Source organism: Akanthomyces muscarius, chromosome 2 (assembly GCF_028009165.1).
Source record: "Akanthomyces muscarius strain Ve6 chromosome 2, whole genome shotgun sequence".
NCBI classification, from domain to species: domain Eukaryota; kingdom Fungi; phylum Ascomycota; class Sordariomycetes; order Hypocreales; family Cordycipitaceae; genus Akanthomyces; species Akanthomyces muscarius.
The window spans coordinates 4,853,794-4,880,842 of NC_079242.1; the positions used below are offsets into that span (position 1 = coordinate 4,853,794).

General features: G+C 49.9%; 10 protein-coding genes across 10 annotated transcripts; 6 read left to right on the top strand and 4 right to left on the bottom strand.

Annotated features, from left to right (window-relative positions):
- Positions 1 to 677: 677 nt before the first annotated feature.
- LMH87_004743 (uncharacterized protein) lies at positions 678 to 1,644 on the top strand (the record flags this gene model as incomplete). The annotated part of the gene is made up of 2 exons (XM_056196011.1): positions 678 to 788; positions 853 to 1,644. 2 exons carry the CDS (start codon positions 678 to 680, stop codon positions 1,642 to 1,644), a joined length of 903 nt encoding a protein of 300 aa, XP_056049582.1.
- A 183-nt stretch (positions 1,645 to 1,827) lies between these two features.
- On the bottom strand, positions 1,828 to 2,089 carry LMH87_004744 (uncharacterized protein; the record flags this gene model as incomplete). Its single annotated transcript, XM_056196012.1, has 2 exons — positions 1,828 to 1,926; positions 1,988 to 2,089. The coding sequence occupies 2 exons, from the start codon at positions 2,087 to 2,089 to the stop codon at positions 1,828 to 1,830; spliced, it is 201 nt and encodes a 66-aa protein (XP_056049583.1).
- Positions 2,090 to 2,896: 807 nt separating this feature from the next.
- Positions 2,897 to 4,778, top strand: LMH87_004745 (uncharacterized protein; the record flags this gene model as incomplete). The annotated part of the gene is made up of 4 exons (XM_056196013.1): positions 2,897 to 3,643; positions 3,705 to 4,331; positions 4,378 to 4,599; positions 4,692 to 4,778. The coding sequence occupies 4 exons, from the start codon at positions 2,897 to 2,899 to the stop codon at positions 4,776 to 4,778; spliced, it is 1,683 nt and encodes a 560-aa protein (XP_056049584.1).
- A 2,784-nt stretch (positions 4,779 to 7,562) lies between these two features.
- Positions 7,563 to 8,404, bottom strand: LMH87_004746 (uncharacterized protein; the record flags this gene model as incomplete). Its single annotated transcript, XM_056196014.1, has 3 exons — positions 7,563 to 7,817; positions 7,913 to 7,917; positions 7,975 to 8,404. 3 exons carry the CDS (start codon positions 8,402 to 8,404, stop codon positions 7,563 to 7,565), a joined length of 690 nt encoding a protein of 229 aa, XP_056049585.1.
- Positions 8,405 to 12,270: 3,866 nt separating this feature from the next.
- Positions 12,271 to 12,816, top strand: LMH87_004747 (uncharacterized protein; the record flags this gene model as incomplete). The annotated part of the gene is made up of 3 exons (XM_056196016.1): positions 12,271 to 12,365; positions 12,418 to 12,551; positions 12,602 to 12,816. The coding sequence occupies 3 exons, from the start codon at positions 12,271 to 12,273 to the stop codon at positions 12,814 to 12,816; spliced, it is 444 nt and encodes a 147-aa protein (XP_056049586.1).
- A 1,523-nt stretch (positions 12,817 to 14,339) lies between these two features.
- Positions 14,340 to 15,536, top strand: LMH87_004748 (uncharacterized protein; the record flags this gene model as incomplete). The annotated part of the gene is made up of 2 exons (XM_056196017.1): positions 14,340 to 14,464; positions 14,522 to 15,536. 2 exons carry the CDS (start codon positions 14,340 to 14,342, stop codon positions 15,534 to 15,536), a joined length of 1,140 nt encoding a protein of 379 aa, XP_056049587.1.
- Positions 15,537 to 15,730: 194 nt separating this feature from the next.
- Positions 15,731 to 17,114, bottom strand: LMH87_004749 (uncharacterized protein; the record flags this gene model as incomplete). The annotated part of the gene is made up of 3 exons (XM_056196018.1): positions 15,731 to 16,883; positions 16,952 to 16,963; positions 17,029 to 17,114. The coding sequence occupies 3 exons, from the start codon at positions 17,112 to 17,114 to the stop codon at positions 15,731 to 15,733; spliced, it is 1,251 nt and encodes a 416-aa protein (XP_056049588.1).
- Positions 17,115 to 18,106: 992 nt separating this feature from the next.
- Positions 18,107 to 20,033, top strand: LMH87_004750 (uncharacterized protein; the record flags this gene model as incomplete). Its single annotated transcript, XM_056196019.1, has 7 exons — positions 18,107 to 18,370; positions 18,427 to 18,486; positions 18,548 to 18,738; positions 18,802 to 18,933; positions 18,991 to 19,286; positions 19,343 to 19,754; positions 19,811 to 20,033. The coding sequence occupies 7 exons, from the start codon at positions 18,107 to 18,109 to the stop codon at positions 20,031 to 20,033; spliced, it is 1,578 nt and encodes a 525-aa protein (XP_056049589.1).
- A 266-nt stretch (positions 20,034 to 20,299) lies between these two features.
- LMH87_004751 (uncharacterized protein) lies at positions 20,300 to 21,563 on the bottom strand (the record flags this gene model as incomplete). The annotated part of the gene is made up of 3 exons (XM_056196020.1): positions 20,300 to 20,547; positions 20,605 to 21,337; positions 21,408 to 21,563. The coding sequence occupies 3 exons, from the start codon at positions 21,561 to 21,563 to the stop codon at positions 20,300 to 20,302; spliced, it is 1,137 nt and encodes a 378-aa protein (XP_056049590.1).
- A 1,009-nt stretch (positions 21,564 to 22,572) lies between these two features.
- LMH87_004752 (uncharacterized protein) lies at positions 22,573 to 25,536 on the top strand (the record flags this gene model as incomplete). Its single annotated transcript, XM_056196021.1, has 3 exons — positions 22,573 to 22,928; positions 22,989 to 23,930; positions 24,207 to 25,536. The coding sequence occupies 3 exons, from the start codon at positions 22,573 to 22,575 to the stop codon at positions 25,534 to 25,536; spliced, it is 2,628 nt and encodes an 875-aa protein (XP_056049591.1).
- Between the last annotated feature and the right edge of the window lie 1,513 nt (positions 25,537 to 27,049).

A 27,049-nucleotide genomic window follows, 5' to 3' on the forward strand; every position in this document is an offset into this window, starting at 1 on the left:
CTTACCATACTGTGGTTTGCGGGCAGATTACGCAAAGTCAAGGCAGGATGGTCATGGTGACTACACGAAATGGCTGGCACGGTACGCATTATTACGGCAAGGTTTGTGGAACCCCGTGTAAGCCCGTAAAAGCCCGTATAAGCCCGCGTAAACCCGCAATCCTCTTGATTTAGCCGCTACAACCGCGTTTTGCTACTCGACTCTCTATTTACGGAGTATTGGGATGGTTGAACCTCTAGCACCACGCAAACGTTGTCCTCCGAGCTCCGGAACAAATGTCGGACTTGTGGATACCCAACCGGGCCTGCCGCCTCGGCACCGTGATCACCTCATCGTTGGCGCGGGTCAGAAGCACATTTTTTAGTGGAGTTAAGACTCCAAATACAATGTTCTTGTTAAGTTTAAGTGCGTCTACCAGTGGCTATAACATGCGTAAGTCGCGTTAAATAAGGGAATGCATTGCCTCGGCAGCCTCGGTTCGCTCTGTTTACAGCCTAGCTTTACGGTAGCGACGGAGTCACAAAAAAATAGATACTGGGGTATCTTTTGTGCCCTTTGACGTCGGCTCAGGCGGAGAGATGCGACCAACTTTTTTTTCTATATATACTCAATTATCTAGCCGACAGGATTTCTTCCAAAGTCGGCAAAACAGTCACTGTACTATCTCCGCTACCAAAATGCTGCCAGCCCGAGAGAATGTCGAATTTAATGCCTGTGACGGCACTGTGCTGCGGGGGTGGTTCTACCCTCAAGAGAAGCGGGCGCCATGCATCATCATGACACATGGTGTAAGTTGTTTACTAGGACTCTATAAACTTGAATTTGGCAAAAGACAGTGCTGATAGGAACAAGCTTGCCGGTATACGCCACTTTCGCCTCCCCCAATTTGCACACAGCTTCCACGAGGCCGGATACACCATTCTTTTATACGACAACCGCAACTGGGGAGACAGCGACGGCTATCCCAGGCAAGAGTCCAATCCCGCGCTGCAGCAAACCGACTACTACGACGCCTTCAACTTTGCCGTGACAAAATCATGCGTCGACCCCCAGCAGATTGTGTACTGGGGAACCAGCTTCTCCGGCGGCAACGTCATCTACGCTGCCGCTGTAGACAAGCGCATCAAGGCCGCCATTGTCCAGGCCCCTGCCGTCTCCGGCGAGACTCGCTCCGCTGCCTTTGCCGAGCAGATCCCATTGGTTCTCGAAGACCGTGCGCGCATTGCCGCTGGACAAGCGGCCCGACGCGTGCCCGTCATCGCATCCAATCGCGAGGCAGCAGTCGCGAGATCCGAAAAGGTAATGTTTCCCGGGGTTTATGAGTATGACGAGACGCAAGAGCAGCGAAAGTCTGGTGGTCAATGGGAAAACTACGTCACATCGCAAACGCAGCTGCACATGCTCGAGTTTGAGGCGCAGGCCATGATTCATCGCGTTTCGCCTACACCGCTGCTCATGGTAGTTCCAGGCAAGGATGTATTAGTCACCACATCGTCGCAGTTGGCGGCGTTTGGCAAGGCGCGGGAGCCAAAGCAGCTTGTTTACTTGGATGATGCGGGACACTTTGAGATTTACACGGGTGATGCTTTTGACCGAAATATCAAAGCTCAGCTCGAGTTTTTAAGTCGCCATGTTGCAATCTAAACATTTAGATGACCTCAATAAAACAGAATGATACATAGAGGCTAGTGTTTACTTTCACTCTTGGGCAATACGGTGCCTGCTGTGATTCGGGGAAGATAACCACCACAGCTAGTTGCAGTACTGCAAGTAGAAATGTCCGCAGGCTGCAATCAACGCTTGCTCCAGCGAGGGCGTGTCGGCTAATTATGGGTATTTTAATTGCGCCTTCGTGTGATAAATGGCTATTCCTAAATAGTATTTCATCGCGGGTGGCAAAGAATTTCCTTCATCCGAGTAATGAGGCTCAATTAGTCGTTAGTTAAATAATTGTACTTACTTGCTAGCCTACTATTGAATGACATACAGAATGATCTCGCCGCTTGAACTGGCTTATACGATAAGGTATCTCGTGAAACACTCCATCCTCCAGATTGATCTTCTGGTACACTTCAGACTGCGGCGCCATGGCTCCGGGGTTTTCAAGTTGGCCAAGCGTGGTTTTCCACTCGTCGTCTAGGGTGCACCTAGATCCCAAAACTTTTATGTATCCAAAGTCCGACGGCGAACCAATCCAACGCTTGAGCGGAGAGTAGAGTAGTGCGCGACTTCTCCGAACCTAGACGCTCGCGTGAACTTGCGTTGCACCCCAGGTCAGTCCAGAGCGGTACAAAGCAGAAATTGCGTCACAGGCGTAGCGCACTCCTTGCCTCCAGTTCGTTCCGTCGACGGATAAATCGCTGTCTCATTACCACGATCTCCACGTGACGAATTTGTGACTTTCTGCGACAATAACGCCAATCTTACCACAGGTTTCTTCTCAGCGGAAAATTTCCCGTTCTGTCTCAGCCGTCAGCTGGTCGCAGCTGAAGAGATGCGCTGAAATGTCTCACATCATTATGGGACCGGCGAATGAAAATGTGCCACGATGGACCCAGGAACCGATATTGGAACACAAGATTGCCGCAGGGGCAACAGCTGGGCTGCTCTGCGGCTAAAATCTTGAAAAGGAGGAGGGGAGTTTCTTTTCGGTTCCCGTCGAGTAACGCAGCACGACTGGGCCAGTTCTGAGTTCGCCTATGATTGGTTCCACGTAGCCTTTCTTGTCTGCCTTTTTTTATAAGATATTCGACTCCCAACTCTAATATTGTTTTCTCTCGCGCGAAGCTGCATCTGTCCTTGACCAGATACTACCTGCCGAAACCCGATCGATTGCTAGGGCCAACCAGAACCTGACGGTCGATACAGCATTTTCGCGCGGGCATCCGTTCTACAGATGGCTTCCGCATTCCTTTTCATCACAATTGCAGCAATTTCTGCTCTATTTCTTGCCGATAAATCTACTGCTGATGTACCACTGTTTACCGATCTCGGCAGGTATACCACACTCGTTAATGCTTCGAAAGGCCTTCCCACGCAGACTTTCCGCTCCTCCGACATTATCGCCCCTATTTTCATGGTCAACTCGTGGGACAAAAGAAATGTCGACACCGCGACGCATATGTTTCTGGGTGAAATGCCTGGTCCAGGGAAAGCTGGGCCGATGATCTTCGATGCCCGAGATCTGAGCCTCGTCTACGCAGATCAGCAATATCATAAGTCATTAAACTCGGATGTCAGATATATCAACGGCACGCGCTACTTGACTGCATTGGTCATGGGAGCAGAAAAGAATGCTGTATACTGTCTTGTGTTTGACGAGATGTACAGTTTAAAGTATAATATCTCAGTGCACGGTACGGAAGGCGACATGCACGAGCTACAAGTCACTCCAGAGGGCACGGTCATTTTATCAACTGCTTTCTCAATACCATTTGACTGTTCTCCAGTCGGTGGGCCAAAATCCTGTACCTTGCGTGACAGTGGCTTTCAAGAAATTGACCTGAACAGCGACACCGTGGTTTTTAACTGGTCAGCGTCAGCTCATTTCGAGATTTCGGAGTCATACTCCAAATTCAATAATACTTTTGACAGATACAGAGGCGTGGGTTACGACTTTTTCCACATCAATTCAATTGACAAGGTCAGTGACATCAACTTCGCGTCAGCGACAGCTCAAGCCACATTCTAACCGCTCGTTTTAGACTGCCAACGGAAATTACTTGGTGTCGAGTCGGAACTTGTGTCTACTGGTGCTCATTAGCGGCAGAGATGGCAGCATTATCTGGCGCCTTGGCGGCCGGCACAACCAATTCTCGGATCTGAGCAATGGCACTGCCATTAACTTCAGCTGGCAGCATGACGCGCGCGTGCACCACATCGAGAAGCAAATTACACTCTTGGATAACCATGCCAGCGAAACGGCTTACTGCAAAGGCAAATGTCAGACGCGTGGCCTAGTCCTTGAGATAGATTCCGATAAACTGACAGCTCGACGTGTCCACGAATACTTCCATCCCGAGAGCATCAACTCTGAAGCTATGGGCAACCTGCAAGTTCTCGAGTCCGGAAATGTATTACTTGCATTCGGGTTCAATCCTGCAATTGTGGAATACACCATTGGTGGAGCTCCAGTCCTGGACATTCAGTTGGGAAATATTGGCGTCGGCTTTCAAGTAAACAATGGGGTTTACCGCGCCAGCAAATATAACTGGACCGGCAAGCCGACGTGGCCTCCGAGTGTCGTAGTTGATACCCCTGAAAAGGGAATGGTAAATACAACTATATATTTGTCGTGGAATGGTGCGACTGATGTCGCTTCATGGTCTGTTGTAAGTGCCATTGCCCAGTACCTAATTGCATTATTCTGACCTTCAGTTCGCTTCAAACGACTCTGCAACTGTGTGGAGAGAAAGCAACGTGATCGCACAGCATTACCGATCGGGATTTGAGACGACAATCCATTTCGACAACGAAAACAACTTCAATTGTATTGGCGCTGCTGCCGTATCTGCCACTGACGCGATCCTTGGCCGTACAGCCATCATTGACCTGAAACTCGGCGACTCCTCCAACCTCTACGATACTACATGTACTCATGTCATTTACAGCTTGTCTGATACTTCAAAGCTATGCAAGCTTTTTTTGGGCATAGCTTTATTGTGTGGTTTCTATTATTTGCGAAAATTCAGGCACGCCGTGAGAAGCGAAAGGCCGATGCGCAGGTCCGCAATGGGAGAGGCGTCACGGTCGCAACTGGCAAAACAAACACGGGTTGAAGCAATGGAGTAGAACAATTTCAAATCTGAAATTTGATACAAACTTATCTAAGCTAAAGTTGGCCATGGGACCGCGTTGCGGACATGAATGAGTCTTTGCATATCTACAATGCATGCGACTTCAGTCTCGATTCGAGAATTGCTGCAACTGCGGGTGCCTTCTCAGTACTTTCCATAGACAAATAAGCGCGGGGTTCGTTATGTTGACGGTGGTATCTGGGCTCGGTCTGCATTAGTACCGTTGGAAAAAATGATTGATAATACAAATGGGGATTCTCGGCGCCTGCTTTGACTTTGACGTATATAGTCGCTGCGAGGGCTAATTTCTGGGAGCTGGTGTGATGGCTGGAATCACCGCGATCCAACGAATGCCACCCAAATTTGTGGCCGTCCACATTTGGCGTAAAGAATTACTCGCTCAGAAACTGACAGAAAAATCGTGCCAAGAGGAATCCCGTGACCAGAAGGAAGAATCAAAGGAATAAGTGGCAGCTCAAGTGAACAAAAACGTGGTATGCATTTGGCTAGGCATAGCTAAAAGTGTACGCCGGCATCTAGATAGTCGACACACTCCGTCGCTTCGCACATTAGCAATAGACCCGGTGGTGGTGACGAGGGAACTGTCGCTGTCGGCCCAGCCCATTAGGAGACAGACAGCCTTGTCGATGACGGTGGAAAGCCTCACACAGGGAATTTAGATCTTCACAAGAATGGCAGGGCGCCAGGTGTGGCCTGACAAAGAGAGGGGCTGCGCAGGGGTCATAACGTTATTATACACAATGACTTCTCTATCAACATGATATTGGTTTTTCTTTTCTTTCCTAAACTATTTATCGATTTACTACTTCGTTTAGCTAAATTGCCTATCTTCTTTTCCTGAATTCTAGAGATACGCCTTTACAGTTAAATGCTATTGTATGGTTTCTCCATCACAGTCCAGGGAAGCCACAAAGCGAATCTGTGGTTGTTTGGGCGCCGCGTTACATTTACAACAGAGGCCCTAGCGGAGGAAACAGGTGGCTTGGACTAGGATCGAGGGGGGGGTCTCGGGTGTGTGCGGAGGGGCCGGTTAGATCGTCTGCAGCTCTCCGATGTTTGTTGTACTCTTCATCTGTATTTGCCGGTCTGTGACGGTGGAGAAAATGACTGAGGGACGGTCGGCTCCATCAATGCAACAAGATTTAGGTTTAGGATTTCCACTGATAGGAGCAGCGAAATAAATACCAGGGCTGCCAATGATGATGCCCGCATCAGACGGCTTATACTGGATGTCATGGCCCCCACAGCCCGTAGTCAAACCAACGTCACTTGTGCAACGCGATGACGAAGCTTGTTCTGTATGGAGAAGAATGAAGAGTAGATCTCAAAGTTTCCTACAAGATCAGTAGGGTTTCCTATCTAGTTTTGCTGGCCCGCACTGTCAGGTCACGGCGCAGTCACTGGTACCGATGGTGTCAAGCACCCACTACGGGTGGTGGGGATGAGACACATCTTTTCGGTAGCAATGCTGGCCCCTTTGTGAGTTTGTCTCTTTTTGTCAAGTCTCTGGCTTGATAGGGTCTCGGGCCTGCGAGGCATACTGCGTAAATACTATCCCGCATTGATTTTTTTTTTTTACCTCGGAGACGGGGCCATCAACAAAGCGGTCTTATATCTGCGGAGACCAGTCGTTTGGCTCCAGTTTAGATTTGCTGGTTACCGGCTCAACACCCGATAAGTTGATTGTTAGTTATGGGTCAGTGACGGGCTCGACCTGATTAAATCGACCCCGCCAACTTTAATGCCACTTTATGCCGGCAAATCGACATGCCTGTTGACTAGTGCCTGTGTCTAAAAGATTCCTCGCACGGACTGGATCGCCCGAGGCTGGCTCGCGGACCGTTCCAGCTGGATTAACAGCCAAGCAAAGCTCCGCCAAAACAGGGTGGCGCCAGGAGGGCTGACAGTTGACATGTCTGCTGGTGCAGCTGCTTGCTTGCCTTATTGGTTAGAGCCTTCTCCTGCCTTCAATAATAGAAACCATGGCCTTAAATTGCAAAAGCCTACGGATACGCACCCCCGGCCAAGCTTGCCCGAATGATTACAGTAATTCCACTCCTGCCTCAGCCTTTGCCCATGTGTCTTCTAGTCACTTGCGCTAATGGTGGGCCTGAATGGTAGGGAGAGCTCAGAACCAAGAAAAGGGCCGTGCGGGAGCGACTCGGAGTTGGGCAGGGGCATGACAACCTGACAGCCGGCTGGGGAACGGCACAGAATGAACCGGACAAGGTTGTACGGGACGAAAATAGCGCTGTTCAGTATTTGTAGTGGACTAGGTCAAGTTTGAAAGCTAGATGGGTAGTTGAACCTCAAGCGGTAGCCTGTTGCCAAGCAGTGCGTTGCACTTCGATATCCTAATTGCCTGAACTTTTCGCGCGAGAGCCTTCTTGAGCTTGGCCGCGGGCACTGCTATAGATTTAGTGGTAAACCATTTCTTCGAGGTACCCTTGAACTCCCAGGTCCCTGGTTCCCAAGAGCTTGCTCTTTTCAGACGACCTGCGCACACATGTTTCTGCGCTGCTGCTTGTTAAACAGCCTGACAGGTGTAACAATCTGTCATCAGCAGCCGCTGATTGCTACTAGCCACGGTAGTACGAATTATGCGGAACTCGACTCTCACTGCAAGAAGGGACCATGTTCTCTATTGCTTTGTACGAGGCGTTGGCGGCCACGCTGAGAAGTTATCGTTGTAGTAATTGTAAACAAATGATCTGTATGCAAGGACCTGGCGATGGCGACAAAAAGTCAGGATGTCTCAATGCCCTTCCATCCCCTCTTGTAATGAGCGCCAACGCGAAATTCGTTCTGCATTCCTTCATCCAATCGTAACAGCCATTTATTGGCTTCAACTCCCTGCTCTGCCATTATTTGTTCGTCTCGACTCAAGAAAGATTTTTTGATCTTCGCCGGAAGGTTGTAATAAAAACATGGCGAGTCAGAGAGTCGTTTGGTGATCTTGCCGCTATTCTGGTCCGCTATCCTTGGATCTTCTCGCAGCACCTGTGATGATGTAAATGACTGTACGTAGTTGGAAAAGCTGAACACAATAGTAATAGGCTATGCGCAAATGGATTGAGTTTTCTGACAGGACGTACTTCTACTCAAATGATTTCTTAGTAATGCAAGCTCTCATTGATCGTTCCGTACTACTTCTTACCAGGAATGCACTTCTTGTATTGCTGGCCAAAATCGGTCTGTATCGTGCTGCGGTCGCGCAATGGCGATGCTGACACTGAGGCTGCGGTTTTTGCAGAGGCTACCACAGGACTGGGCACACCCCAATTTCCGCTAATAGTGTTCACCGTGTGCATATCACGCGACGTGACGCAGCTTGGCTGCTCCGGATCTGTGCCTGGGGTGGCATGAGCTCGATAGCGAACGTCCGCTGTGTGGCGCAGGGATTGGGCGACGAAGGGCAAATCAAGATCCAGCCCAACGTCTACTTTCAAACGAAAAGAAATTTCCACAATATCAACGAATTCGAAGCCGCATTTCGTTATGCAATCATCAAAACTGTCTTCCCAATGCTGAGCTGACTCTTCACGCATGCTCTCCGGGACAGGTAAAGCGTTAGCGTCGTTGTCCATGATCTGTGGGAGACGGACTATTGCTTTGCAGCCCATTCAAAAATACAATCAACATTGCTTTTGTGTCTTTGTTCTATATATATCTGGATAGTAACTTAGTCTCGGCAGCTGGCCGAAGCCGACTGTTGTCAACCGAACGGCTGTCGACGCACGTCCCGCCCATTCAGCACTTCTTTTTCAAGGAGACACCTCGTATACTCAGAATTAACGACTCATATAGGCCTCTGGGCTATGCCGAGTGTTGGAGGTTTCTTGCGGTCAGACTGGGGAGTGTACGCTAGAGACCGTTGTGCATGAAACTCAAATTGGTTCGAGCTAACTTGCTGCCCGAGCCATCCCATCAACATGAAAGCTGTGGCGGCAAGGAGCAATCTCGCCCAAGTGAGACTCTCATGTGCGCATCAGCAATCAGGCTTTCGTACTTGTGTGTACACGTTACGACATGGCTACAATAGCCCAAATATAACCAGTATTCCATTTGCGCATTTTATCCATGATCACTCCCTCGATATTTCAAGACATTCTTGGACTTGACTAAGAGTCGGTATTCCTTGCCGTTCAAAGGGGTGTCATCAACGGCGGTACTTCGTTCTTGTAGTCTCTTTCCGCCCCCTATTCTGCCCCCGGCACTCGCTGCCAAAGCACAGACATGTTGCAGTGTGGTTACGCAGAAATAATTAAATCTGCGCTGACTAGTCTTCAGGGGGGCTTACAAAGTGTGGCACGCGTCGTATGCATTAAGTGGCGAACAGATGATCGATCACTTTTCCTTTACGCGTACGACGATAAGCCTAACGATTGATCAATTCCATTTAGTGGGCGCGACGATAAACTTAAACATACGGCTTGCTTCCTTGGTGCATAAATAGAGCATGAATTGAGGAAGTACGAGGCACCTAATTGGCAACAGGCCACTGCTAGACCGAAACGAGACCAAAGCATCGAGCGTCTGGATCACATGCCGCATCCGGCCACCGTTAAGATTAGATCGCAGTCACGGCCCGCTACTTAAAGCCTGAGTAATTTTCATTGCAGCCTTGCTTCAAAGTTGAGCCTGGCACCCATGTAAGGCCTTAATTATCAATGAGTAGCGTCAAGGTGCTGCTCGAGCAATTGGCACTTAAAGAGAGGGGCAAGGTGACGATATGTGACAATCATGCTGTGACTTGGACCAAGATCTTTCTTGCATTTGGCTGTATTGCTGTAGCAAATGCGTGATCTAGCTTCGACCACTGGTGGCAGCATGTCAGCTACTATGAAAAAAAGCACGGCTAGCACGAAGAAGGTGATGGGGAAGATAGCAAGAGTTAGTGAGATTATAGCTAGTTACAGCAGATAGTTCTCGGGAATGACTGCGTTGATCACTGAAGAAGAGAATAGCCCTCCTTCAGCCCGTGGCTACTGCTTCGCGGCTTTATGGCTGCCTTTCCTCAAGTGACTCGCTATGACTTTATTATGGCGTCATGATATCTAATAAGGTCATCCAACGCTCTTCAAATTGTTCCTACTGGGGATTAGCAAGTCCTGAAAATCTTGAGTCAGCTTAACGTTTCTCGAGATACTCCTCGCGAGATGAGCGAGTCATTACACTGGCGTTATGCTTCGATGCAAACAAAACCACACTCGGCACATGAGCAAGACGTGACTGCAGGAATGATACTAGATGCAAGCACCCTCTCAGAACAGTAACCCGATATAAGTTTAGCCCAGCATGACAGGACACAAATCATTTCGTCGGATCACTATGCTCAGACGCTTTAGACACCAACCATACTCTTGTCTGCTACAGTGGCAACAACACATGGGACAGAGTAACAGCGACGGTGGGCACCTTCCGGGTGTGCCTAGTTGCCTAGGTAATGACTGTTGTGGCAGCCGGTAACCGCAATCAGCCCCACGCTAGCTTCAAATTTCCAGATTCGGGGTAAAGTTGCTGCATATGTGCATCGGGTGGCGCGCAGCACGATTCGTGACAAAACTTAGAGCGCGTTGCGCTAGCATAGAAGATGCGCAGGCACAATATTGCTGCTCTCGCGCTGCTGCACCGCCGCCTCATTAAGAGCACCGGACGGACCAGCACCTGGTGAGCAGGTACCGGGATCCTGTAGCCTGAGTGGCGTCTGCTTCCTTGCCGAGCTCTTGGGCTACAGAGTGTTCAACGTTGCGGACAACTGAACTCGAGCCTGGGTTCTGACAAGGGGTGGCAACAGGCCATCTTAGAAAACCCGGACGCACACGGACGCCACATATGCGGGGGCCTTCATTTAACTACAATTGGGCTGGATGCGAGTCGCAGATATCTAGGCCGTCGGGTGATTGGCGCGCTTGCCCGTTACGTAGTCCAACCGAATCAGGGGTCGGAAGAGCGGCATTGTCACAATTTGAAGCTGGAAGAGGGGGGGGGGGGGGGGGGGCGCTGCGTCGTGGTGGCAGCTACGGGACCTCTTCACCTACTGAGTAGGATGGGTAAGTTCTATACCGTTGCTTGTACCTACCAGGATGGCCACAAGCTAGCAGGGGCTTGAGCCGTCTCTCTCACCAAAATCGAGGTACAAACCCCCTGTCCTCGATAAGGAATCAATCTCTTAGCGACAAATAGGTACTCGCATGGGTGTACAACTTTCGCCTCATCCCAGTACGTCCTCGCACGCCAACAGCCAAACAGCCAGCCAAGCAGCCAGCTAGCAGCCAGCCGACTTTGTATGCTCTATTCCAACAATATTCAAATACTGGCATGGAGGCCTCTTCTGCCGTGTACACCGAGTGGCATGTGACTGACGCTGCGAGATGGCTGGTCGCTTGGCCGAGGCTGAAGTCGGAGCCCCATCGCAAACCATGAGCCGACTATCATCGCAAGAGAGATGGAATAGTGATGACAGTGATAAGGTCACTTTTACGGTTGCAACAGTTTCCTATTCCGCTCGCCTTCTCCGACGAATGGCTCACCAAGCAGTGAGAAGCCGCTGGATGCTTTCTCGATGACCTAGACCTGGGTGATGGCTGATAGACGACAGAATTTAGCTGGTCTAGAAGCGTGAACGGTTTCTCGAGCACTGTCAACTCCTCATAGAGTAAGGCTAGGTTGTCTATAATCTCGCTGAAGCCGGTGAACTCCCTTCTCATGATGTGTAGGCCTCTTTCAAAGTAGTGTAGCTTCTTGTTGACTTCGTCAATATGGCCAGTACTATACCGTTTTGAGTGCTCGAGGCCTATGGTTCGCCGCAGAACTACCCCATTGACTTGAATGGCCGTTTCTCTCTATTAATAAGACTAGCTTCTAAGCCCATTTTCTGCTTCTCTCTGGTCCTATCACATTTCTCTTGGTCTACGTCTAGAATCTTCCCTTTTGTTTTACCCTTGTCACCCGCGCGCCAGGATACCATGATAGACGGCTCGAAGTTTTCCAGTCTTAATTAGGTATAGAACCATGCACAGTGAAGTGTCTCAAACGTTCTTTCTTTCTATTCATGTATGGCCCCGTTTCACAATGTGCCTTGACTGGATTGTAACCATACGGTGTACTCGCGCCGACTCTCGGGAGGCAAGTGTGTAGATCACTTTGGCTAGCGCCGATAAGCTAAGACATCTTTTGTGCGTCATTAGGAATTGATCGAGCTCTCCTCTGTTCCGCAATATATATAGCGGCCGGCGCCTTTTCACCAGATTATCGTTTCTAGTTGATGGGCCTCCTACGTAACACTTGGTCGCTACGGCTGAGATAATACTTGTGCGTCGAATTGGCTTCTACATTGTTTGCCCAGCAGAGACTTTATCAATAAATTTGAATCAACTCAACTTATTCAAAGCTTCACTTCGAATCACCAAGGCCCCCCAAACGCTTGCGATCCGAAGCAGCACGAGCAAAGATGGAAGCTAACGAGTTAGGAGAGGTCATGGACGAGCTGAGGCAACACGCCTCAAGAATTTTTCATCGATTAGATGACCTAGAGGATATGTGGCAGTAGGTACTACTTTACTCTTGTGTATCTACACATAATTTTACACGTAGACAGGACTCCCGCGGTCGACAGTGCCCCAACAGCCCCGCCACTGCCTAGAACATTGCGCACTCCTGTCGACATCATGAAAGAACAAATAGGCAACGATCAAAAACAAGACGTCTACACTCATATAATGACAATGGACCGTGAGCTTTATGGGCCACGTTGTCCGATATTGTACTGATCTTTGGGACAGTCTGGACGATCGACATTATGCTACAATCATCTGGCCTTTCGGTAGACAAAGAGGGTTCGACAGCAAAAGGCGCAGATATGAAGGGAAAACGAACCTGCCTTCTGGCAGAGCTAGGGCTCGGAGACGGCGACAATTTTGACTCTCAAAGTGAGGTTATTGGCGGGAACGAGAGTCCTGTTGCTAGTGCTGCAAAACATGCTCTACCTAAGCCATGAGCAGTGGCTACGAGTATACTTCGTAGAAGCTTTTATATTGTATCTTGTTGATAAATTTCTAATGTCCTCATATACCTTATAATCTTCTTATGCATCTTAAATCTTGATTTATTGCAAGACTTTATTAATGGTTATAATGCAGCATTGGCAAGTCTAAAGACACGACTGATCTCCCTAGCCTCGTTCCCGTGGATTAAGAAATTTTAACCTCGCGTGCCCGCTCGACTTTCTCCAATTTTTCTTCCAAGCCGTGCCAGCCTAGACTGATTTCCGCACAATGGGGGGCGCTGATGAGCACGACTACTACCGTTACCGGCCGCCCTTGACCGTGTTTCCGCTCACGACGAAGCGTACAACAACAGCCAACATAGAGCTCCCGGCCACCTCAGACATCGGGTCGGTTGTCAAGATCTAGTGTCTAGTTCTGTATCAATTCAGAATGTGTCAATTACCACTGGTGATGAGATTGCCCACCCAGTTCAAGCAGCGGTCGAAGCGTGCATCTGAGCCGGGCGCGCTATGACATAGTTGGGATGGAAAACTAATAGAACTTAATCTATACAGTCAGCGAGGCTTCAACTGACAGTCAAGTAAGCGACTGTATTGAATTGCTAGCCTACTGACGGTCTGGTAGACTTACTGCAAGTCGTTATGATTGATATCCGAGCGTATGCATATTGACCACGCGCTCTGCGGCAGATTTAACTGAGAGTACAGGTGGTTTCACTAGACGTTTCACGCAAAGTTCTCTCAGACGGAGGAGAGCCAAGCTTGCCCGGCAGTAATTATTCAACCATTACCGCAAGAAAAAAATAAGGATCCTTCGCTGGTTCGACATTTTGCGAGCTTGACTGCTTAAATAACACATTGATGATAATTAAATGGCCTATACTGCCAGCTCTGTGACTGAAGTTTGCGCTTCAAAGGCCGCAGCGTCGCGCGGCGTAGGCGACCGAGACCAGTACGATGGCATACTTAGCGGTCCATGCGCCAACCTTGATGTATGATACGCGTTGGCTTGCTGGCGAACGGCTGTGGTTTGGAAGTTCGATTGATTCTATGTTCGACTCTTCGTCTTCCAGCAAAGAGATTTCGGGATCTCACCATGTAACGTATAAGTCGAATTATACCACGCTGCTTTACAGTGAGGAAGCGCCCACTAACTAAAGCTATGTAGAGCGCTAACGTTAGTGGGCACTTCCCCAGGAATTGGTCTTGAAGGACATACAGAATAATCTCGCCGCTTGGATTAGCACCGCGATAAAGTATGTCGTGAAACATTCCATCCTCCAGATTGATGCGGAGTCAGTTGTAAGAAACTCGGCGACCGTGTCTTCCGAACAATCTGGCTGTCATTTAGACCTCTCCCTTGTTTCGCGCGATTCATGCTGATGAATGTCCACCGGCCACAGGAGCACATTCTAGCTCGGCACCTACAATCCACTTAGCTAGCTAGCACTTTCATCTCATTCATCCACATCGGCAGGACCGCAAGACAACGTACAACCTATAACAACTTCATCATGAGACTATCAACATCAGCAACAGTACTGGCCACTGTTAGCTGCGCAGCAGCCTGCATACACAATGACGCTCTAGAGGCTCGCGGACTTGGTCCGAGCCTCGATTGGTCGGCGTCATACGTCCCGTGAGTGTCAAACTGGGCTTGTTTGAGCCGTCGCAGGAAAGCTGACAACTCAGACAGACGGCTATTGAGACGGCAAGAAAGAAATGAGGTAAAAATCTTCTTCGGCCAGATTCAGAATGTCGGCGCAGAGATTTATGGCTGCTACGCTGGTGGTTCTGACGATGTCGACAAAGTACCGCAAGGTATCCAGCCCGAGACTGTCAACCTAGGCAATGAAGGGTTCGATCCAAACCTGGACTTGGGCGTCATGGTCTACTACATTAAAGCCTCTCAAAATTCAGTGTTCATGTTTGACACATCGACAGCAAAGATCCTCGCCGACAGTTGCAATGAAAAACTGCAGCAGACTACTGGGCTCACCATTGAAAAGGTCATTCTGAGCCATGAGCATGGCGATCATGTCTCTGGTCGCAATGCAAAAAGCTTAAAGAATGTCCCAGTTGTGGCGCAAGACACGCTTGTGCAAAAGTTTGGCTTGAAGGACGGCGGAGATGTCGCTTTGAAGCAAGGGGAATCTCAAAGCTTTGCGATGGAGGACGGCATGATGAATGTGACAAATGTACAAGCTCACACTCAGCTTGGGACAGTTGCCATGATCAACGGGGTTGCACTGATGGGAGATGAGCTGGAGAGCACCATCAATTTCCTCGTCAGCAGGAATACACTGAAGCAGAGCAAGCAATTGCAGAAAAGCGACGACATACTTTCGCAAAACAACATTGTCAAAGTCTTGCCGGCTCACGGGAGTGGAGCAGCCTTGTTTAGTGGCCAATTTGGCCTCGATCTTCTGCAATCCAACCAAAAATACTTGCAGCTCATGGCTGCCAATCCCCAATCCGTGTGCTCGCAGGCGAGTAATCAGCAGCAGGAGGCCAAGGTCAAAGCCAAACTCGCTCAGTCAATTGGAGTTGGGGCAAAAGACATAACAGCTGCTTACTTTGCCACCCACATCGATGAGAATTGCAGAACGGTGGGCGTCAGTGCGAAACAGGATGGACGGAATCAAAAGCAAGTGATGTTCCGGAATAGATCAGGAAGAAACACCGAGCAGAACGCAAGCGAGTTGATTTGAGGCTTGCGCTTCAAAAGCTAGGGCTCACTGGTTAGAATCAAGTCTATAGAGCTACTAGTACAAGTTACATTGATGCTGAGTCAGGGCTATCTTACAATTGATGAAGATCTATTTTGTATTTCTTTTTTTCATTTAGTATCTATTTTGCAATACTCTCGTGACCTCGTGTATACATCTTATGATTAGGGTTAGGGTCAAAGATTTGCCCGCTGACTTCTGCTCGAATGGTGTACATGCTCTTCGCAGTCTTCACTCGACTCATCCGTTACCCTGAAAGCTCTGAGAATCTCTTTCGCAGAAGCATTACCCCTGACCCCGAAAGTTTGCAGAGTTCTGCCAGCCCCCTGATAGTCAACCTGGTTGATGCACATGCTCGAGAGAATCCACCCGTCAATGACTGGCGTGGGCACCTTCAGCGCCTTTCCCAAGCTGGCTACCGGTACACACCAGAATGGGATGTCTTGAGAAATCTGTCGAGCTTGGAGACTGTCTGGTAGGCCTGGCTTCTTGTTCAGGGCATCGATCTGCTGCATAAACGTGGCCAGATCAGTGTGCTCTGTGCCGTAGTCGCTGTTGAACATTTCGAGAATGTCTTCCAAGTCGGTAAACCCAAGAGCGGCAGCAATCGCTAAGCGTTCTCTGTCCGCCGCTAGCATGAGACTGCAAACTTCAGCTGTCATGCAGTCGCGATAGAAGAATAAGTTTGCCTTGTTGTTGATTGCGCCCATGTTGGAAAGCATAGTTGGCGGGTGGACCACGCCGTGATTGGTAGCCAAGTCGAGCTTCAACGTGTTGGAGTACCATATAAGTGGAATAGAAAAGACCCGACTCAGCACATTGCGGACAGATAGGTCTATCTTGCCAAAGCCTGCAATTTCGAGGCGTTTCTTGATACCGTTGAACCGTATCCGAGTCTCTCCCGTGTTTGTCTCTTCAGTTCTAGACGTATAGGGAGATCTGGATGTGCATACTATTGCGTGGGCAGTGACTGTTGCGGCTGCCACGGGCCCAACAAAATTTCCCGTAATGAAGACGACGATGTGCCGATGGAGGTTGTGTCCGGCGAGCTCTGTCAAGATTGCTCTATGCCCAGTTGTCGGGACGGCCACAATGATAACATCTGCGTATTGCACGAGTTTAGAGAAGTTGGTTGTGAACGCTGGATAAAATCGACCGGTCATTGCTTCGGAAGCTTCCAAGTAATTTTGACTGGCTAGTCGATCAAAAATGGTGCGATGACCAGGAGCTGCCCAAAGGATTGTCTGAACGCCGCGGCTCTCCAGATCTGCAGCAAGCGCACACCCAACATGGCCAACTCCAACGATCGCGACTCTCATTTTCGCAAAACTGTGTAACTAGTTGTCAGCCACCGGAGTATACGTATGGGGGTTGGCTTTTATGCTGGCAAAACTCACCAATTGGCCTTGCTATATAGATAGGTGTCTTTTGTTAGGAACTGAGAAAAGATCGTATTAAGACAGGATTTTCTTACTAGGAGAGGGGGCAAGAGGAATAGAGAGTAGCTAGAGTCAACAAAAGACTTATACATTTGACTAGGCATACCTGACAGTGTGACATGGTTTCTAGGCAGTCGACACATGCTAGCCTATCATAAATCATCCCGTTCCAGCATTGCGCAAAAGTCCCGACTTGCAAAATTGAAAACCATGCCCCTGCCCGTATGCTGCCGTTCATTCAAAACAAGGCTCTTGCCCATGTCCTGCAGCCAAATCTGCATTCATTTCAGAGCTGAAAAATAGCCCCGCCAATTCGTTTATTTATCTCGGCCTCATAAACCTCTGCATCATAAGTCCAAGGGGGAGCCCCATCGGTGCTTAGAATGGTTCATGCTTGTAGACCATGCAATACGTATTATCAATACGCAGAAACTTCCAGGCACCTCTCATTTTTGGTCAAAGGACCATGCGCGATGGTGGACCGTTGATACTTGCGGGGGGTGCACATCCGTCGCGCTAGGGGTAGGGGGTGTACACAGGAGTGAATGGCGCCATGTGGTGGCGAATCTGCGAAATCTTGATCCCCACAAGATGAATCAAACAGGAGGCGGCGATGGCTTGTGTTATTACAAGGCTCCGAACGTTGAGGGATGATTGGGCTGGTGTTCGCAAGGCTCCGTACCCTCCACAAATCTTCCTGCATGTTTGAGGTAATTCTTTTAGATAAGACGAAGTGTTACAGGGTCTAGTTGCTCTCGAGTGGCCCGCACGGCTATACGGCATCTGGTAACCGCTGCGGATTCAACTGATTGCGCACCATTATGGAGACTTGGGAAGCTGCACCCACAAGCCGTCGCGGGAGATCGTCAGAACCACAGCCTCGCACGTGACGGCAACGGGATGGGCCTCTGCCTCCAGTCAGTTCCGTCCCTGGTGAAATGCAACCTGCTCATTCATTTTGGGCTGTTCCTTTGGGCATCGTTGTGGATACTCGGAAGCATACCAGGCAACCTCCGTTGGCCACTGCGAGCTTCTCTAGCTTTGAACTTTTGGGGGTTGTTCGGGAGACACACACACAACGTACCAACAAAGGCACTGCGCATTTTTCCCAGCATGGTTCCAGAAAAACATGGCCTTGCCCATGATGGTATGGGTAGCGAGTGTGACGAGGGCGCGCGCATCAATGCCGCCCAAGGTGGTGTCCAAGCCGCTGCGGCGCTGGCCGCGCCTGCTCTGGTCATGCCGCCTGATACTGAGCCACTGCGGCCGTACTCGGTCTTCACAGGGCTGCAAAAGCGGGCGATCATTCTCTCTGCTTCCTTCATGGGGCTATTGTCCTTCATGGGGAGCAGCATTTACTTCCCGGCGGTAAATCAGGTATGCATGGCTCTATTCCGTCTTTGCCGTTGCAGTTTTATTGAACACAACGTTAGATTGCTCATGATCTCAATATCTCCAATTCGAAAATCAATCTGTCGGTTACGACATTCCTAGTGCGTCTGAACAAGCGAATTATAACGTGACCTTGTCATTTTTGCTTATGGGTAGAGATAGGTCGTCCAAGGCATCGCGCCCACGATGATTGCGGGTTTCTCCGAAACCGCCGGAAGAAGACTGGCCTACATTATTTGCTTCATCATTTCCATCATCGCCAATCTAGGGTTAGCGTTGCAGAACAACTACTATGCCCTGCTTTTCTTGCGAATGCTGCAGTCGGCAGGTAGCTGTGGTATAATGAGCCAAGCGTACGTGGTGAAATATTAATCCCCCCCACCCCCAACAAATTGCCGCGCTGAAATCGAGTCAAGCCTTGTTGGAGACTGTATAGTTTCCGCAGAGAGAGGGGAATATCTTGCATATTCCTCTGTGGCTGCGACCCTTGGTCCCTCGCTCAGTCCAGTCCTAGGCGGCTTGATCAGCCAACGTGCAGGGTGGCACTGGTAAGCTAAGCTGCGTGCTCACGCAAGTAGCCCGTCCAAAAGCTAAGCCAAAATCAGGATATTCTGGTTTCTCGTCATCATGTCTGCAGCTACGCTTGTCCCACTGGTGCTCTTTCTTCCAGAGACATGCCGTCAGATTGTCGACGACGGATCCATTCCCGCGCCGCTGCTCTGCCAAAATCTGACTGATGCAATTCGGTTCAAGGATGGGCATTTGAGGGGTATCCCGGTTGATTATGAAAAGCAGGCAGAGTTGCACAAGAAATTTCGCCTTGCTGTCCCCAATCCTCTTTGGACGCTGCGCATACTTGCGAATCCTGCCTCTGCGCTCCTAGTGCTAACATTGAGTCTTGGTGGGTCTACCTGCTGTATATTTTGTTGCGAAGGTGCCAGACTAATAGTAATATAGCGAATGTATGCTACTATGCTATATTCACCGACATGTCCAAGATTCTCTACGACCTCTACGGCTTCTCCAACACGCAGATCTCGCTCGTTGCGCTACCAGTGGGTGCTGGAACTATTGTGTCAAGCTTTGTGACCGGTATGCTCCTGGATTGGAACTACCGTCGCCACGCCAGAAAACTCCAGATTCCGCTTGAGAAACATATTCAAGTGGACAATTCCAAACTTCCGCTCGAGTTAGCCCGGCTCCAGGTGGGGTTACCACTCATGTTCCTCGTCGTGGTTGGTGTTGTCGGCTATGCCTGGACGCTCCAAAGCGGCCTGTCAATCGCAGGTCCGCTCGTGTTCCTCTTCATCGTTGGATACGGTGTAAGCGCTACCTCACAGGTTACTATTGTGCTGATGGCCGATTTTCAGTAAGTGACCTCGACGACAGGCACATTCGGTGAACACCGCTAATTAGAGATTTTAGCCCCGGCCAGTTCGCTGTCGCAGCGGCAGCGAGAAATGTTGGCCAATGCATCCTGGCTGCTGTTGTAAGCGCCACGATAGAGCCAATGTCTCAGGCTATGGGAAGCAGCTGGGCTTACTCTACTTTGGCATTTATATTTGGGCTCAGCTTATTAGGTCCAGTGGCAGTCTTAAGATATGGTACGAAATGGCGAGGCCAGAAGAAAGTTAGCCGACATTATTGAGAAGTGGGCTGGACTTTAAGTTCATCGCATTTACCATTTTGCATACTTTGAAGAGTAGTTATAATACAAAAAGAAGCAGTACCTTGGAACTTCAAATTTTGCGAAAGCTTTCCGTTGTGACATTTGACATTAGCTTTTACTACATCTTGCGAATGGACATTTCGCGATTAAGGAAAGACGCAGTTCAAAATACAAATAGAAATACTTGAAAACCTGTGCAGCCTCAACTAACTCCCTAGAGACCGCGAGTCGCTATGTTTAGGCTTTTATCGCTTAAATGGCGTCTCATACGGCTTTTCGGCCAGGGGCGTAATGCGAGCAATATGACGCCTCTGCCCGTCCTTCCAGTCAATCAGCGCCGTGTGTTGCGTGACACGGTTGTCCCAAACCACGACTGTGTCCTCTTCCCATTTGACTCGAGAGTGGAAGTCCGCGCCGAAAGCGATGTGGTTGAAAAGAAATGACAGGAGCATATCGCTCTCCTCCTGCTTCATTCCTACAATTCCTCGCGTGGCTTAAAATTGATTAGTATCATTTGTATCATTTCAAAGGTTCTGAATGGAGACGTTACATTGTGGGTTAATGAACAAGGCCTTTTCGCCCGTTGCAGGGTGGGTTCGTACGATCGGATGAACGGACTGTACCGGCTCACGGCGCAAGACACCTCCCCTTGAAACGCTGGCATTAGCCTGTTCGACTCCGGAATGCACAGCCTGCAGTCCGTGCAAGCGCTCCTGGAGTACCGGGCTCAGCCGTCTGTACGCCTCAACCGTGTTGGCAAATAGTGTGTCGCCTCCCGTCTCCGGCTTTTCGAGCATGTACAAAAATGCTATGCCAGGGGGCTGCCTTTCGTAAGTCACGTCAGAATGCCAGGCAACGGAGCTGTTGCGTGTCTCCAGGAACTTGCTGGCGCTCGTGTCGCCCGCGGCTCGGTGCACGAGGTGGATTTCAGGATAGCCAGCCGGGGACCCCGAGGTGGGGTGGATGTGAAGAGGACCAAAGTAGCGAGCGAACTCGAGTGCTTCTGGTATGGAAAGAGATGCAAAGTCTTGCTTGCGAAAGGCCACTACCTTTCGCTCTGCCACATATCGAGCGAGCTGGTTCTTACCGGCCGGAGAGAGCTTGCTAATTTGGATGCCGTCCACTTCCGTACCAATGGTGGGCGTGAGGTGCGTCACTTTTGCACCATTGGCAAGCAATTCCTCATATGATGTATCGACGTCTTTTCCGCGCTCAAGGTGTGTAAACGGCTCCAAAGGTGGGTATTTCTGAGAATGATCCCAAGTTGGCAGGTAGTTTGGATACTTGGTTATCGTCAGTATGAAATTTCCTTCCAAATCAATATTGAAGTTAGAGAATCAATTCAAAAGATACCTTTGCTGCGCTATAGCTCTTTCTACCCTCTTCCGCATCTTTATCGTATGCAATTGGCAAATGCTCCTTGTAGTTTCCCGTCGTTGCCTGATCCAATGGCGGCTTGGCCACTGGAGGCTCACGGGGAGAAGGTGTTTCTATGGTTGAGGGTGCCATTTTTCTTGCAGAAAGAAGACCATGAAATCGAATGAAGTGCAGGACCAAATAAAGTAGGAGAGGACACGAGAAAAATGGACAAGGATGGGCAGGTGACGAGCGCCGCGTGAGAGATGGTATGAGAGAACCTCTACAGAGACGCTTTATCAAAAGTTCCACAGGAACCATCCTTCTCTATCTACTTTCGGCATTTCGGCATATCGGCAACGCATTGAAGGAGCAGCACGCATGCAAAGGTGGTCGAGGCCTCGTAGGCTCTTACACCGTGCAGCTTTGCTTGCATAGACCCATGTCCGTACCCTCAGGACGACTCAGGCCATGCACTAGCGCCACTTGTCTGAACCCACTCGAAGTCGGCTGCTGAAGGTTATTTGTCTCATGAAATTACCGCAGTTCATGATAATTTAGGTGCTGGGGGCGTGGCCGTCACATTTCTAACATTCACGCCCTTTGCGCTACGCAGCCTTGCTTACGCTGATCTGGCTAAACCCAAGGCAGTGCATAAGACAATCCCTCATGGCAATGACTGCATCGACTCGTATAAATTTTCGTTGTCAGGCTGTCACGTCAACTTGAAATCCGGAGTATCCTCCGCAGCAAGTATCGTCGCTGTAGTTGTCTCTATCGCCTGAACCTCTCAAAGCATGCCATGGCAGAGGAGCGACCACTCTTTAGTTCAGTTGACATGCAGCAAGTCATGCGCTGGAATAGCAATATTCCGACAGCGGTCAGTGCCCTTGCGCATGACTTGGTCCAAATTCGAGTGCTGGAGCACCCAGAGCAGCCAGCAGTCTGTGCGTGGGATGGCAACTTGAGCTATCGAGAGCTTGACACGCTCGCATCACACCTGGCATGCCATCTTACCGCTCAGGGCGTTGGACCCGAAATCCTCGTCCCGTTATGTTTCGAGAAGTCAAAGTGGATAATTGTATCTATGCTGGCTGTCCTGAAATCTGGAGGAGCCTTCGTTTCTCTGGATCCGACACAACCGCAAAGTCGCCTCCGACACATGATTCAGAAGACTCGGGCCAAACTAATGCTCGCTTCGCAAAAATACGCACAACTCTGGGGAGACATCATCCCAGTGGTTTTGGTGGTCGATTCTTCCATAGGCGGCGGCGGCCTCCAAGGAACAACAAACGACGTCGCACGAGCAACGCCTAAAAACGCCGCATATGTTATATTCACGTCGGGAAGTACCGGCCAACCGAAGGGCTGCGTAATCGAGCATGAACAGCTATGCACAAGCGCGACCCATGGTGGAAGAGCCATGGGAATGGACCAACGGCCAAGAATGTTGCAAATCGTTAGCTACGCCTTCGACGCATGTATTATCGAGATCATTTACACGTTGATCTTTGGCGGGTGTGTCTGCATTCCTTCCGACTGGGATAGATTGAACAATCTTGCTGGATCTATAAGCAGGATGCAAGTGACCAGTGCTTTCTTTACACCATCGCTCTTCCGGAACATTGAGCTGCAAGACATTGGAGAACTTCACACTGTGATACTTGGCGGCGAAAGCGTTCCCGAAGATTTGATCAACAAGTGGAAAACCAAACTCAGACTCATTTCTGCGTATGGCCCTACCGAGTGCGCTGTGGCCGTCACCGTTCTGGATTACAGCTCATCAGAGCATGGGCCCGGCGACCTGGGCAAGCCTTTCGTTGGAGCATGGGTTGTCGACCAGAATGACCCTAACAAGCGGTTGGCCGTTGACGCTGTCGGTGAACTTCTGGTTGAGGGTCCGACTGTGGGCCGTGGCTACTTGGACGAAGCCGCAAAGACCGAGAAAGCTTTTATACCTCCTCCGCACTGGATGCAAGCGACAGGCCGGCAGGGTCGCCTATATAGAACAGGCGATTTGGTCAAATTCAAGAAGGACGGAACCCTGTTCTTTCTTGGTAGAAAAGATAACCAAGTGAAAATCCGAGGCCAGCGTTTGGAAATGGGTGAGGTGGAGCATCAGCTTCAGAAGGTCTTTCCGAGCTCTACGGAAGTCATAGTCGAGGCTGTGGCGCCGACAGCCAGCTCCGGCTCCCCCATATTGATGGCATTTCTGCGAATGGCCGATAACATGGGTCATCTCAAGTGGGAGCAGGATAGCCCTTGCGTCATGACTTCTTCGAGCGAGCAGGGGCTTTTTCGCTCCCTTGTTACGCAAGCAACTGCAAGCCTGTCGCTTGTCCTTCCAACGTACGCAATACCGACATTTTTTATCCCAGTTCAGAGCTTTCCTTTCTCCTTTTCTGGTAAACTAGACCGGAAGAGGCTTCGCAATATGGCTGCCGAGTTATCCGTGGCCGAGCTCGATAGTTTCACTGGCGAAACAGCAAATCGACAGTTGACGGCGCTGGAGCAACGATTGTCAGTCCTTTGGCAATCTGTACTTGGAGTGTCGAAAGTCGAAGCTTCAGACAATTTTTACCACCTCGGCGGAGACTCTGTAGTTGCTATAAAGCTCGTGGCCACGGCTCGTGCCGAGGGCTTATCCCTGACCGTGGCCATGATCTCACAGCACCCGGTCTTGGCTGACATGGCACTGTGCACTTCCGCTGTAGAAGCTCTCCCGCCCGTTGTACCTTTCTCTTTGCTTTCTGAACATACTGTATCAAGAGTTCTTGACGCAGCTAAACTCTCCAGGAACCAGGTCGAGGATGTTTACCCCGCGAGCACACACCAGGACTACTTTGCAGCACCGCCAAACAGTTATTTTCTGCAGTGCGTCTTTCGTCTACCTCCACATATGGATGCTGAGAAACTCATAACCTCTTGGGAAACTGTTGCTACCGAGAACGCTATTTTGCGAACACGCCTTGTGCAGATTGCTGGCGGCAGAAACTTCCAAGTCGTAATGAAAGGCAAGCTCGAATGGAAGCGCGAAACATCGCTAGAGAGGTTTCTCGACAAGGACAGGGCTTCTCGCATCGGTTACGGAGACCTCATTACTCGCTTCGCTATCGTGGATGACGAGAGCAGCGGTAAGCGATTCTTTGTTTGGTCGGGATCGCACGCCTGCTATGATGGCACAGCTGTCCCCATGCTATACGGAGACTTGGAGCATGCCTTTCGAAACGAAATGTCGCCCTACCAAGGACTTAAGTTCAATCAATTTATCAAGCACACTGTTCTCGCTGACCAAACTCTCGCCGAGTCATTCTGGCGAACCTATTTGGCGGGTTCCAAATCATCCAGGCCGACACAGCTATTTTGTGTGGTCCCTGAATCGCACAATATCGTGGCAGACGTCAATCTTGCGCGAAAGTTTAGCCTGCGCAAAACGCAAACGTCTGAAATCACAATCTCCACCATGACAGAGGTTGCAATGGCTCTTGTATTTAGTCGGCATTTGCAGTCTGAAGAGGTGGTCTTTTCTCAATACCGTACTGGTCGCAACGTGCCACTTCCCGGTGTCGAGGAAATGATTGCGCCAGCAATGACAAAGATTCCTCATCGCTTTCATGTAGCGGCCGACCGGAACATACGAGACCTGCTTTACTCTTCCCAACACGACCTCAATGCGATGGCTGCTTTTGAACACCTTGGCTGGGACAAGATCAAAAGTCTCAGCGACGACACGATGGCGGCCTGCGACGCTGCCATCTATGTTACCGTCTCCGCCGGATCAGACTACATCACAAACACCTGGGGAGAGGGTATTGGCATGGAACTGCTCTGGACTGGCATCAAGATGCATTCGCCGTTTCGATTCAGTGTCAAATCATCCGAAGATGGAATCCGAGTCAATACTACCTTTGACGGCAGTCTTCTTTCTGCGGGGTTGATGGACGGCATTCTTCGTCAATTTGAGCAGGCAATACTTCAAATTGTGGAAGGCGATAGTGAGCAGACCGTGGAAGATGTGCATCTGGATGCAGACTGGGGTGAGCCATCCGTACTAACTCCGGCTGTTGAAGCTCAATCGACTGAAGATTTACGGCTTGCAGTGCAAAAGCTGGGATCCCCTGATTAGATTCAGGTTTCTAGAGCTCCTAGCACGGAAAGAATTAATACTAAGTCAGAGTTTCCATCTAAATCTAATTAAGATCCGTTTTATAGTATTCAAGTGAGCACCTGGTGTAGATATTTCATAGCTAGGGTCAGGGCTGCAGATTTGCACGCTAATAACCCTTTAAACAGTGTACGTTTCTTGAGGCAACGGAAAGAGTGAAAAAAAAATTCCAAACCTGCGTCGTTGAAGTATTGGGCTACTCACACTGCGGTGAACAGCATGTAAGCACAAGGTAATTCCGTGTTATTATAGACAAATGACACAATGAAATACATGCCGCGCAATCAGGAACGTATCTCATAGCCGCCTACCAAAAGGCTTTTAAAGCAAAAAGAGCCTGAAACTTAAAATTGTCGTATGTGGAAAGCATTATTGCCTAGCATTCGATAACGCCATCCAGACCCAGAACGGCATGGCTCAGGACTTGCATCAGCTGTCGGTTGATCTCTGGCGAGTTGCTCCCTCCAAGAATGAAGACACCATAGCCCAGCGGAATCGACTCTTCATACGTCCAGGCTGTAAATGCACTTCTGGGTCAGTGAGGTGCGGCAGGTGCGCCAAGCAGTCGGTCGGGCGGCTCAGCGCGATTGCCGAGTCTGAGCCCATCATCGACTCATCCGGATGCGATCGAAACTCAATGCATGGTCTTTAGTCCTGCGGCAGCACAAAAATGCTTTTCTCGTCCGCGCTGCTGGCCATCCTGGCGGTGCAGTCGACGGCGCGATGCTGCTCAACGCGGCGTGCCCGGACCCTTCTGTGCTGGGACCGTCAACGGCATCGGCGCGATTGTGCCGGCGCGGGCTCGTCGTCTTGGGCACCTGATCGTGGCGGGCTGGCTGTACGGCGTGGGCTTGGAGGATGGTGTTGTGGGAGTGGCGCGGGGGGGATGGCTGGCATTGCGGCGATTGCGGCGATTGCTGCAGCCTGGGTCCCAGAACCACCAGCTGATGAGACGTTGGCTGATGAGCCTTGAGAGTCATGTTTTGTAGATTACCGTGTTCAAAACGCCATGCATAGATTTATACGGAAATATTAGAATAGAAGTACGTATCGCTCAGAGCTAGAATTGGTATTGCGGTGATCGCCACTAGACCAGTCCTCGCAGAAGGATCGCCGGTGACGGATTTCCTTATAAAGCTAGGACTCGCGGGTTCGAAACAAGTCTATGGAGCTCTCAGCACAGACGACATAAATTTTGACTCGGAATTCTGATCTTAATCTAATAAAGATCTATTGTAAAGTACTCTGCTGACTGGCGTGTTGAACACGGTTTGTTGCTGGGGTTAGGGTTAGATGCTGCACGTTGCCTTGGCTGGGAGCGGCCTCCGCTCAAACAGTGGATATGCTTCTCGAAGCTACCAGAGGTGTGGGATCGTGAGCCTTACGTCTAGCCGGATGGATATAAAAGGTACGTGGCAAAAAGTCGAGAATGAATTGCATGTGTATAGCGAAAAGTATGGCGGCCACATTGCAG